We start from the raw sequence: 14,197 nt of genomic DNA, 5'->3' as shown, positions 1-14,197 counted from the left end.
GATTGATGGATTATGTTTATTAGAAAAAACGTGACCTTAATTCTAAAACAAATATTTTGTTCTCATAAATGTAGCTAAAATTTCAAACGATACATCTTCGTTTATTAGAGAAATAATTACGAAAAAAATTGGAAGGGAAACACAAATGCATAACTAAAAAGTTGTGCTTTGAGTACAATTAGCATCAACCTTTGTGTAGTTTATTATATTACATGTGATCGTTTACAAGAAAAATAAGAAAATTCTCTTCTTCTTCTTTTTTTTTTTTTCTTTTTGCTTTTTTCTTTTCTAAGTCTCCATATTTATGAATAATAATAATATTTTGTAGGGTTAATTTAAAATATATTAAATTTCTTGTTTTTTCTTGGAAGGCAATGGAACTTTGTTACAATATTCTCCTAATGCCATCACTGGAAATACTTCTCTAAATGCTGCAAAGTGTAAGGTGCAATTTTTGAAGAATTCTCCCGTAATTTCCTGCCAATATATTATAAGAACATAATTAAATTATAAACATTGCTGATTAGTAAAATAACCTAAAAAATATTTAGACACTCTAACAAAATTTTCTATTATTATCTTGCGATTATAGTTACAATTATATTCTAAACTTATGTAACGATATAAATTGTACTAATCAATTATATAAGTTTTAGGTTTCAATTTTATTTGTTTTAGGTCTAACTTTTACTATTATTGTATGTTTGAGGGTCAAACTTTATCATTCGACTTATAATAGTTGAAAATTGGTTTTTGCAATTTGACACGAAAAAGGTACTGACCTCTTGTGGAAAATCACCATCTTCTGTTTGAGAATTGATGAGGAACTTGGCAGCACGATGAAGGGGTTCGGGGTCTACACTTGCCTGTTAAGTAATTAATTCTTATTATTATTAAGGTAAATTAAGAACTAATTCATAGTTTCAATATACTTTAACGGTGGTTGAAATGTTTTAGTCTACTCTATACTCTTTTTTAATACATGGTATATTTAATTTTTTGAAATTGTTTTATTAAAATAATTATACAACAAAAAATCTATTTATTGTAAATGGTAGAACCATTCGATAGTGATAAATATACATAAACTTTTACTAGTTTGTAATAATGACATAAATAAATATTGATAGAAGTCTATAGATTTATATTAATAGAATTTGAAAATCTTTATAAATATGGTAAAATTTCGTAATTTATTAACGTTAGATAATCAAATCTTTGCTTTTGGAGTAGGAAAAAAGAAAGATAGAGATGTAGTGAACTTGCCTGTCCAGAACTTATCAAACCCATCAAACCCCATGCCGTTTGCACAATATTTGATCTTTTCCCATCCAACGGTATATATCTCTGTTGGTGAAATCCCATAACAATTCCATCAGTTTCTAAAATATACATTATCCCAACAGATTTCTCGAAAATGATAACATTGACAAAATATTTACAAAAAGATAGAAAAAGTTCAAATTCTATTGACGATAGACCACTAATAGACAGTATAAGTCTTCAATCTCTATTATCGATAAAATCTAAAACTTTACTATATATTAAAAAATACAATAATTTACTTTTAATTTCTTAGGTTGTTTACTACTTTCTACTCACTATCATATTTAATTTCCCCTTTCTCCAAAATCAAAATCGTTTACACCTCAAACACATCCAACTGTAATAACCAATTGAATTTTCGAAAAAACCCTAAAAAGTTTGATTTTGTTACCTTGTAAGGACATGACAAGTAGCTCTCTCCAAACCCTCCTTCTGGATTTTGTATCTTCAATAGAAAATTGGCTCCTTTCCTAAGTGCTTCACAATTTTCGTAAGTCTTCCCCGCCATTGACAATGCCTTGAGTGCGAACCAAGTTCCATAAGTATAGCAAATCCCCCAATTTCCATACCTATATACAATAATCATATACACAAATTTTCTTATTTAAAACATTATCTTATAAATCATATTATACATATTCATTAAATGTAATGTGTGTTACCAAGAACCATCAGGCAATTGTATGTCTTGAAGAAATTGAACTGCTTTGTTGATAAAATTATTGATCTCTTTCCTTCTATGTCCTGGGTACTGTTTCCTAAACAGTAATATGCCCTGTAACGCCGATGATGTACACTCCACATGCCTAAATTAACCGTTCGTTAATTATTATATAGTTTCATAATTAGCTAAGTTGAAAGAAATCAAATAAGAAAATTTGTTTAAAATTGAAAATTATTTATAAATATAGCAAAATTTTACATTTTTATAAGAGATAATTATCGCGATAGATCGAGAAAGACAGTGAATCTATCGCAATCTATCGGTTATACTTTTAAATAAATTTGTTTATTTTGGTATAGTTGAAAACGTTTAAAAAATGATAGATTAATATTCATAAATTAAGTCGCTACATACTGGTGCTCGATGATTAGGTCTTCGAGAAATTCCACTGGATTCAGCCACTAAACAAAAGGTAGAAGACGAATTAATAATATGATGAATATGTTAATTAGGAAGTTATGATTTAGATATTTTCGAAATGTTTTTAGAAAGGGTTAGATTTTTTAAAAAAAATTATTGAAAAAAGAATTTTAATCATGAATCAAAATCAAATTAAATTATTGAGTTTATTTTAGAAGTTTTAATTTAATTTAAATTAAATTATTGAGTTTATTTTAGAGTGATTAAAGATATATTTCATTTTGTAGTTACCTCCATCCAATAGTATCTTGAGGCTGGCTCCCATGCTGGTAAACCGCCATTTTTGCTTTGCATGTTTAGGATGACATTAACAGCATCGTACAAACGTTCAGGTTCCATCTTCTCACCAACCATTTCAGACGGTAGTAACGATAGTAGTAGACAACACTAATAATTTTCATAATTTTAAATTGTTAATACAACGAACATGCCAAGAACAAAAACATTAATGAATGAATCATGACCATTTGATAATAAAAAAATACTTCAAACTTTATCACTTTTTACGATTCCTCCAAGTACAAGAGAAAAATGAAACCATTTATTTTAGAATTTGTATCGTTTAATAGATCACAAAATCTAAAATCAATTTGAATTGTCCTCCTAAACTCAACGAAAAAATTCAATACCAATTGGGAAGCAAAGGGATGGTTAAATTAGAAGCTGACCTTCAAGTTCTCGGCAGTGCAATCAGAAACTTGCCATCCATGATCACAGTCAGAAAAGGTCCATGCTCCTTTTGACATATAGCGAAACATACTCTTGTAATCACCAGGTGGGTTGTTTCTAACCTTCAATTCATATAATATATATAGTATGTATACTATTAGTTACTGCAACGTAATTAATTGTGTGTAATTGAAAATCGAACGATTCATTATATGGTTTCGATCGGTAATGATTTGATTTTGGGTTTTTAGTTACCTGGGAGTTCTTGATGAATTCATGGCCAGTGTTGAGTGCAGAATCAATTTCTTGGGGAATATTACAAGCAAGAAGAGCTTGCATGGCTAAAGCAGCATCCCATGATTGACTACCAAAACTTTGCATTTTCATTCCATCTTCAGCCATCCATAAATAATCTGGAATTCTTGCAAAATGCTTCTTCACATAGTCACTGTTTGGATCTTCAACCCAACAAGCAAGCATGCATAATGGCTGTATCCACAATCACAAAACATCCATATTAGTTAATTACTTATGTTAACTGATTGCTAAGCATGCATGAGTTTAATTTGATAGTTGTTGTAACCTTTTCGACGCAACCAATGGTAATGTAACGACTGTTTTCATCCTCGTAATGAATATGCCTCATAGTATCGTCGAGGGCTTTTTGACGAACTAATTTGTTAAAAGGCCATCGTGTCATCAATGGCTCACTTAGCAAATAAAGAGTATCCCAAAGCAAGTCTTGGACGAAGGGATGTGGAAAGTATAGGTCTTCCTGTAAATTTAATTGATTATGTTTAAGTGAGGATGAAAATGGTGGGTAAGTAGGTAACTATATTGAAGAATGAAATTATTAAGTTACCGTCGCACACATGTGGCGAACTTTTTTCCAGTTAATTTTGTCGTAGGGTTCGGTGTGAAGTTCTTCTCTTAATTGTAAGACAAGAGGCGTTAAAGGAGCTTGAAACCTTTTTCCGTATAAATATGACATAGGCATGTAGGTGATTCGAGTGTAGCACATCATGTTTGCTGTCACATCAGGAAAGATATAAATCAATCATAATGTGAAGTAATGGTTAGGGGTAGTCTATTTAACATCTAATCTCATACTCCCTTTTCTTATACAAACATTTTTCCAAAAAAGTATCATTTTTATAAAACAAAAACTAACATATGACAGTTTTTAAGTAGTTATCTAAACTGTACAAAGATAGGTGCAACTCAAGGAACGCTTCAGTATTTCTCATATGAATTTAGAACGTATTTGAAAGTAATTGTGCAATGTTAAAAAACATATATTTTTATTTTTTAAGAAAAAAACTCTTTGGACATCTTTCTTAAACATTCAAAATTACTTTTGCCGAGAAATTTTATCATACAATTCTATACCAAAAAAATTCAAACGGTCCTAATTTGAATGAACAAATAATTTAAAATAAAAATAATAATTTTAACCATTTCAAAACTACCATTAACTAATTAACCAGAAATAAACTTACATGGATGAATGGGGACCCAAGTGGGAAACATCCAATACTCCGGAGGCATGGGGTTACTTGCAGACCAATCGAACAAGTTCAATATCTTTACATCATTCAAGTAAGTTTTTAATTAATCAATTAGCTCATAGAAATAAAAAGGAACATTTTTAAAAATAACAAAAGAAATTAAAATGCTTACAAGCTATAGCAAAAAAACTATATTCTATCAGTGAGATAAAATTTGAAATTTCGCTGTAACTTGTAAAACTTTGTCAAATTTGCTAGTTTTGACAAATTCTCTAATGAAAATTATAGTAAGAAAACAATTAATATATACCGATAGCCATGTCTTTCCCCACGATAGAATAGAGGTAACACCGCCATGTTCACGGACCCAAGTTCTACCCCTAGAAACCGGCTCAACATCAGGTCCTTCCCCAAGTAAACGCAAAGAGATGTAATTGAAGGTAGTGCAAAACATATTACTATGACCACCAACGTGTAACCCCCATCCACCATCTTCGTTCTACAAAATCACAAACTAAGTCTTAGCAATCAAAGAAATCTGTAATCTAAATCTTTCCATTTCTGTTCTACTAAAGAATGTGATATATATACCTGATGGTTGTAAATGTAACGTTTCATTTCCTTCTTATGCTCGGGAGGGAAAGCAGCATCTAAAAACCCCATTATGTACATACAAATTAACAATGGACAGTTGTAGAACAATGGGCCGGATGTTTCACTGGGCCAATGCCCATCACTCGCTTGTATGGCCGCTAGAAAGTGCGCCCCTCTTCTCATTGCGTCCCATGCCTTCTCGTAACTCATTTCTTCCCCTTCTTCGATCTTCACCGGTGGTATGCTTTGTTTGAAATTTTTCTCTCTCAAAAGCTGCCACACCCAAAAGTGCTTACCTTAAAATCACTTTTCTCATTCATTTTTAACATGTTGTTTGTTTAGATTAACGGTAGAAAACGTGTTTTAAATTGTTCTAATTACATTTAACAAGCATATATTCAAAGAATATAGGGAGGGTTATTTATGAAAACTTACTAAATTAGTATATATGGTAAAAGAACTAAAACTATAAGTTTCCCTAGATTAAATGGATTAGATTTATTATTTAATTCTACCATACAACTTGGTCAAAATAATGAATTAGATTTATGATTCAATTGTACCATACAACTTGGTCAAAATAATGATGATAATAATAAACAAATTTGTCATTTCTTTATTAAAAGATGAGTATGGTACTATACACTAATATAATAGTGGGAAGAATAATATATTATTCATGTCATTTTTTTAAAAAAAATTAAGCTATTCACGTCAATACAATCATATAAAATTGACTTTTTAAAAGAAAATTTTATTTATTTGTTGAGTGCACATAGAATTCAAATTTACACACTTTGTTAATGGGCATAAATTACTAAATTACCAAAGACTATAAATTAAAGATTTATTCAATTTTAAAAATGGGGTTAGGTATATTAACACAAGGGTTTTTTCCAATTTTGAAAAAATCACTAAAATGTAAATATTTTGTTCAATTTTTCTTAATAATATATGAAAAAAAACTGAAATACATTAAAATATTTACAAGCATATGAACAGTTGTATGTTGTAATATTTTGTCAAATTTGTATTTTTAATAAATTTTCATAATATTATGTATGAATGGAATCAAATTATTATATTTTTAAGTTAAAATGACGAGAAGAAAGAGAAGAAAATCAAATATTATAGTTAAGAATGACAAAGGGATAATTAAAGCAGGCCTTAGAATTTGGAAAGTTGTTGCTTCCAAGAGGAAAAAGTTATATATGCTTAATTAATCATTAAGTAATTTTGTTTTAGTTCAACTGAAATAGATGGATTAGGAATCGTTATTAGTTAATTGAGTTAGATTCGTTCTAGTTGATTATTTAACAATTTGTGGATGAATTAAATGTGATTTTTATCTTATTGATATGTTGACTTTTGTTTGAGGTTTTATAGTTTCACATTTTCTTAAGTAAAAATATAAATACATAAAGGTTAAGGTCGAACTTAATTAAGTATATTAATAATAAAATGGACGAAAAAGTTAAACCTTCAATGATAAGAAAACTAGTCCATATCAATTATCACCAAATTATGTTGGAAAGGTGGAAAAGTTGTAAAGGTTAAGAAACGAAGATTTTGAGTAATAGTTGAAGGATTGTAAAGCATGCTTGCAACTGATTTCAAAATGATTAAAATCACTTGAAAAAAACTTTAGTTTTAATCATTTAAACCCAATTTTAATAGTTTGAAAAACTGAATTACTTTTCGGTATTTAAAAGTATGATTCAAGATGACACGACAACATTACCTGGAGACGCCAAAGCAAGTCAGCACTAGGAAAACCCTTGAGACGATTTGCAGTGAATTCGTTCCTAACGCGTTCAACTTCTTCTCGTTCTTCTGGAGTACCAGCATTCGGGTCGAATTCCCATATTTGTCTTCCGACAAAGTTGTTCATAGAATAGATGTAAGGGTCATTTCCGCCATCGGCTACCTTTAACCTCCACATATTGGTGGATGAAACCTAAGTTTGTTGAAGAAAGAAAGAAATTGAAAGCCTTAAACCTTATCAAAATCTCAATCTTCAATGACTTCAAATGGCCGTCTCTAACTTCTCTCCCACAAATGTCATTTCTTTGCTTTATATAGACAATGACATATTTATAAATAACGATTATTTGTGTCCTTTTGTGCAAATTAATTAATTAATTTCTTACAACTTTGGTTTCCCATCTCTCAACTATGTTCTCTTAGTGCCTATTTAACTAATACCATAAGTCAACCCATAAATACACTATTTATTAATCATAATTAGATTCATTTTTTTATTTAATTATTAGTTTTTCTTAATTTAAAACTTTGGTTAAAAAAAGTAATTTACAATTTTAACCATTTCAATTAACATAATTTATCTTGTCTTTTTTTAAAAAAAGAGAGAATTAACAAAAATAGAAAATTTGATAAAATACTTACAATACATAGTAAAATTTTAGATTTTCTATCAATAATAGACATTGATATCCACTGATATGCTTCTAAGTGATAGAAATCTATCGATTTCCAAAATTTCGCTATAGGTTGTAAATATTTTAATTCATTTTGTTATTTTAAAAATTGTTCACGTAAAAAATGTATTTTAAAATTAATTAAGATGAATTTTTAAAAATAATAAATTTTACAAAATATTTACAACTTATTGTAAATTCTATCACCGACGGTTATTGATATGCTAGTGATAGAATCCAAAATTTTGCTATAGCATGTAAATATTTAATTTTATTTTGCTATTTTTAAAAATGCCTCTTTAATTAATCTATTAAAAACGTGCAATCAAAGGTTAATTAGCAATGATGATTAATTAATTTCATTAAATAAATATGGGGTTTAGATTAATAATTAGTAAACACAAGTTAATTTCTTCCAAATTCGAAAAACACATTTTAAATGCACAATCAAACATAACCAATCTCTTATTCCAAACATATAATTTTCAAATATATATATATATATATATATGTACGTATATCTATATGTAATCTTAAACCAAATTCCATGTATATAATACATAATAGAAATTGGTTGTATATGTGGTGATGACAGGTAGGTATCAACCAAAATAAAAAAGAAGAAGAAGAAATTAAATTAGTTTGACCAATAATCTCACCATATCTTGAACAATTAAATGACTTCAAACAAGTTTTTGAGCAATTCATATTAACTTCCTCTTGTTTTTATATTTGCACATTATGTCATAAGAGTTTGGTTGGTCAATACAAACAAATTAACCCAAAATATTAAATTCATTCTAGGGGCATTTTCGACTTTTTCCTTTCCTTTCTCTCAAGTTGACGTGCTCACCCACCGATATCAACAACAAATACTTATGCTCCGATCCATTCGACCCAAAACATAAATAAGATTGTGAAGCGTAAAAACGGTGGAAAAGAAAACAGTGAAAATCTAATAAATTTTGACCTTACAAATCAGGTTTAAAATGGTTAATTTGAGCATGAGTTTTGGGTTACGTTCATTATATTACAAACTAATTTCATTACGGACACTCAAACAATTCTGATAGTGCACTTTATATTTGGGATTTTCTTGTGAATTAATTACCAAATTTGTTTTGTTTATTCTTTTAACTTTTTTCTTTTTTTTGTTTTGTTGACTTAGACTCTAAATATCCTTCATTTATGGATCTCCATTGTAGTTTTCTACAAACACCATTACTTTCCTTTTCTGTTCAACCCATTTGTATTAATTTACTTTCATTACATCATTTATTCTTTATTTAATATTGTTGAGATTTCGTATTAAAAAGAATAAAGGATCTCATTCCTTACCATAACATTCATATAAATTACCTTTTTCGTTGTTATCAACTCATTTAAATAGAACCTCCTCGTATTAAGAATATACTGTCAGAATTTAAAACTTTTAAAGGTCAAACATATATACATATTCAATCCCAAAAAACTATATTGAACTATCATAAACTGAAAAAGACATCATTTTTCGAAGAGTCTTGTTAAGAATCTTACATTGGAAAAAAAATCAAAGAACTTCAAATACTTTATACGATGGACAGATCATGAAATATAATCTTATGCATGTTATCAAATAAATATACAAATTGAATCGGAGTGTTTTTAAATATATTACTAATAGACACTAGAAATCTATAGATTTATGTTATTATATTTGTTATATCATTCACAATAATTCTTCTATTCTTCCATTGATTTCACATATATACATTTGTTTATATATATATAAATCAATAAGTTAGTGTTATTTTTATTAGAAATGATGCTCGTGGAACTCGCACTATATTATAAATGATAATAATTAATTTAATGAAAATTTCCACATCAACTTGTAATATTATTAGTTGTGTTCTTCTTCTTCAATCATCAATTCATTACAGTGGTTGTGGTGATCTCAATTAACAATATAATTTTGGATTTCATTTTTTCCTCTTCTTGACATTACTTCTAATTTCTTCTACCTAAATCCTTAATTAAAATTAAAATACCAAGCTAAATATATTCTAACGTATATCACGACCTTTCGTTTTAGTGCGATAATCACATGGTAGTGAGAAATCAACTTTGATCTTTAAATAAGAAGACTCCTTAACATTTATAATATTATACTAGCGGTGATATGAAGACATAAAATGTGTTTGTATTAATATCGACATTAATTCAAAGTTAGAGAGCGTTCAAATAATATAAGAATCTTAGAAATAAACTATTAATGACGGAAATTGAAGGACACCGTTCAAATAAGTCGTATGGGACGATGTTAATATAAAATGATAATGGTGAATGTGCATCCATTAATGTAATTAAACAAAATCATAGTATATTATAATTAGGTCAAACAATATCATGGATTTGAGATATTTCAATATAAGCATCTTATGATTTTTGTTTCTTGTAATATCATATTCATGTCATGGTCTTCACGCAATCAATATATATCCAATCTTGTAGTTGTAGCAAAGCTTATGATTCCTTCTTGATTACATACATACCTATTTATATATATATTGGATGACTTTGTCAAATATGAGTTGTGTGTATATATTATAATAATTACTTACTTTGCACGATTCTATTTTTATATATACACTTGTTTTTTTAATTAGATTTTCATTTTGAAAAAAAATTAAAATTAATTTATACAAAATTAGTTAATAATATGTAGAGACCGAGCTATATCTTTTCACGTCACACGCCACCCACCCATAGGGGTGGGAAACATGTTTGTTCGCACTAATTTTATGCTACAAAGTTGAGACTTTAAGGGCACAAAATGTTAATTTAAAAGTCGTTTAACTTATATATAGGAGTTTGTTATGTTAACCTTAAATTTTCGTCCTACGGTAGTGACCCATTCCTTTCCTTTAGTACTCCTTCCCAAAAGAAGTTTTAGAGAAGAAACTTTTCTTCCACAAAGCTAACATTTTTCTCATCTTCTCTAAGGAAAGCATCACTAAAAGAGAGAGTTCTCGGGCTACCTTCAAGGGGGTGTGGTCGAGGTAGGAAGAAGGAAAGACCTCAAAAGCCAACCAGATTCTCCCATTTAAAAGGTTTTGCCATGACGAAGGAAGTATGTGCAATAGTATGTACATCTTAGACATAACATTTTCTTTCACTCAGTTGGTCTTTACCTCCACCTATATATGGATTGGGGATTGGACTTCATACTTAGCCAAATAAACTTACGGCTTTATGATAGACCCTACAGGTCAGTCTTTATACTTAGTAAAAAATAAACTTATTGCTTCATGCATAGAAACTTATTGGGCTATGAGTTAATTTCCATTCTTAGCCAAATAAGCATATGACTTGATAGGACTATGGGTTGGTATCCATAGTTAAATAAACTTATGACTTGAGGGTCAACTCATGGATTATTGGTAGATCCTATATAAGTCGATTTCCGTACTTAGCCAAATTAAATAATCATTCAATTTTTCATCAACAACAATTTGCCCCCAACTTATAATCGAAGTCGTGTAAGTACAATTACTTACACAACTTGTGCCATAAGCTATATAATACCACCTAAGTTGTATAGTTGAAATTGAACCTTAAGTTACAAGTTACAATATAATTGAAACTCGTACCCTAAGTTGTAATTGAAACCATTGCTATACCGTTTTATTGTATTTGATACATCGTCTTAGTTTGAGAAGCATTTTCAAATATAGACTTTACCCGTCCAATTACTCCTTAATTATTAGTTTCTATTATTCATATAGTATAATATCATATAATAACATTACCCCATGATTTGGACATTTGACCAATTACTATTACACATTCAACGCCGGCTTCCTATATTTTTTTCAAATCCATCTATGAGTCTCTCTTCACTAATTAAATGTTTCATTGTAGAATAAGTATATATAATAGAGTCAAGATCTCTATTATAATATTTCCTACCAACAACATTAATATTATTACCTTTTCAACTTAATTAAACTATTTGTTTATAAATTGTACTCAATTTCTTAATTAAGAAAATTAAAAACAATTAAGTTGATAGAAACTATATTTATATATTACCCATGTGTTTCTTTATTTTAATAACTACATTTTATGATATACGTTCGTTTTGAAAACGAAACGAAGTAGGTTTTAAAAACTTAGCTTTGCAAAGCATTTTTTATAATAAATTTTGTTATTAGATGTAAATATTTTGTCTACTTTGTTATTTTTTATATATAATTCTCTGTTAGGAAACGTTTGTATATGAATTAAAATATTTATTTTAAAAAATAATTTAAATACAAGAAAACAAATACATATTTTAGAAAAATCAATATAAAAATTAACAAATTTTTCAATTTTTCAAAATTTAAAGGCTGTTTATTTATTTATTTATTTTTCAATATTTAGCTTAGGTTTTAAAACAGTATCAAACAAAGAAATCAATATTTAAAAAACAATTTTTATAAGATTGATTTTAGAAAAATAAAACCTAAATAATCATGAAGTTAGTCAATATTTATTTATTTATTTGAGCTCAAGGCTACGGCATTTTATTTTTATATTATTATTAGTTGTTGTTGTTATTATTATTATTTGAAAATACACTAAAAAGGCATTTTAAAATTGCATGTGCGAGAAGTGGGAATGAAAGTTAATGTGGAGGCAGATCTTGACAAAATAATTAGTGATATTGACGACGGACATATCAACTTTTAAATTTGTTATTTTTGTAATTTAAAAATGGAACTAAATTTGTTATTTTTGTAATTTAAAAATGGAACGAGACACGGACCTTCTTTTGCTATTTTTGTGAGAGTCTCTTAATTTTATGCCTTATAGACTAATTTACAATTTTTAACTTTCAATTATTTTATGGCTGACCTATGAATTAAAATTAAAAATTAAGAAATATAGTATAAGATCGATTGAGAGTTTAAGAATTAGATTTTAGTAGTTGGATAGATATAAACTTGAAAGTTTAAGGGCTAAATTACTTGTAATAAAGTTTACAAATAATTTTAAATGATATGGTTGTGGAAATACATGCATCGTGAGGTTAAATTACAAGTGTGTGTATATATGGGGTGAAATATTTTTGTTTGTATTTATGAGATCTAAATTTTAAAAGGGTTTATAGTAAGTGAAATGAAACTTTCAATTTAACACTAAATATTTTCAAATTTTATAATCTCTTTGTTTTGTTTTGTTTTTATCAAAATTTAAAAAGAAAGTAGGGGTAACGTTTGGTTAGGGAGTTGAATGTGTTTGTTTTGTATATTACAAAATACAAATGTCACCTTTGAATTTCGTGGCATGGACTTCCTCACCTACCCCTAACAACGACTTCTCACCTCAGGCTCACAAATATTTATTACTTATTTAACTTTAATACAATTGAGTAACATTTATTGTATATCAATTTGCAAACGCTTTCGTTAGAACTAAAAGTCTACGACTTATTTCGTAAAAGAAATTACTTAGATGCATTTTAGGTTGCACCCAAATTTCATGCTCTTTGTTTTTCACAAAGTATTTTTAAAAATAGCAAAATAAATTAAGATATTACAAGCTATAGCAAAAAAATTTAATTTGATTTAGTGATAAAAGAATATCACTGGGTATCAAATGTTTGTTATTGATAGAATCTAAAATTTGCTATTTTTTACCACTCCTATATGTCACGTGAAAACTTTTAATTAATTTAATAGTCGTAGTATTAGTATACTTGTAATGTTTTTAAAAAATAGTAGAATATTCACATTTGTGAGAACTTGTCGCTATTTTTGTTATAATTAAATGATATAATAATTAATAGGGTATCATTTAAGCCTATAGTATTGACGAGTTCTTGAAAAGTTAATACCGTCATGCTTTGACATGTATCATCAAAATATCTTGATGAACAAATTGTCTTACGAATCTAATTCATCTACTTTTCGAAAACTCTAAATCCATCCGTCAAAGCAAAACACTTTTTAAACAATTGTTCAAAATTATCAACTTTTTCACAAACACTTCAAGTTCAGGGTTTGATAAAAATACACCAAACTCAAATGAAATTTGACCTCCATGTCCACTGCGTAGATGAAAAGCAACTCATGCTCTTTTTAATTCATCCATAACATGTGGATCTAAATTTAATCGTTTTAAATTCCTAGAACACATTTAGTTTTTTCTACTTTACTAAAAGAGTTTTCGGATTGGTTTTTAAAAACATACGAACGAAGTATAACAAAACAAAGAAACTTACTTAGATAAAATTTCGAAGATCTAAACAATTATGACCGATCATTAATAGTCTATTTTAAAAGAAATTGATGCAATCTTATCGAATATACATGCTTGAATAATACCTTAAATGTGAACTTTCATGTTTATGTCTAGAAGATTCATAACTTTAAAAACTTTCTACAAAACACATCTAATAGATTCCTAAACTTTGCGTGGAACATATATGAAATAGTATTTTGTCTAATATTACGCAATGGAAATTTCAGACCTAATAGATAGAAAAGAAA

General features: G+C 28.0%; 1 protein-coding gene across 1 annotated transcript; it reads right to left on the bottom strand.

Moving 5' to 3' along the window:
* Positions 1 to 71: 71 nt before the first annotated feature.
* Positions 72 to 7,287, bottom strand: LOC101216883 (isomultiflorenol synthase). Its single transcript, XM_004141786.3, has 15 exons — positions 6,983 to 7,287; positions 5,239 to 5,514; positions 4,958 to 5,146; positions 4,639 to 4,723; positions 4,002 to 4,168; positions 3,723 to 3,914; positions 3,395 to 3,628; positions 3,139 to 3,261; positions 2,702 to 2,857; positions 2,405 to 2,451; positions 1,989 to 2,132; positions 1,718 to 1,895; positions 1,267 to 1,347; positions 783 to 866; positions 72 to 477 (listed from the first exon to the last, which is right to left on the bottom strand). Exons 1-15 carry the CDS (start codon positions 7,181 to 7,183, stop codon positions 346 to 348), a joined length of 2,289 nt encoding a protein of 762 aa, XP_004141834.1. The 5' UTR covers positions 7,184 to 7,287; the 3' UTR covers positions 72 to 345.
* Between the last annotated feature and the right edge of the window lie 6,910 nt (positions 7,288 to 14,197).

The sequence above is a fragment of the Cucumis sativus genome, chromosome 7, assembly GCF_000004075.3.
Source record: "Cucumis sativus cultivar 9930 chromosome 7, Cucumber_9930_V3, whole genome shotgun sequence".
In the NCBI taxonomy this organism is placed as follows: domain Eukaryota; kingdom Viridiplantae; phylum Streptophyta; class Magnoliopsida; order Cucurbitales; family Cucurbitaceae; genus Cucumis; species Cucumis sativus.
The sequence above is the reverse complement of the archived record's forward strand: the minus strand, read 5'-3'. Positions and strand labels throughout refer to the sequence as shown.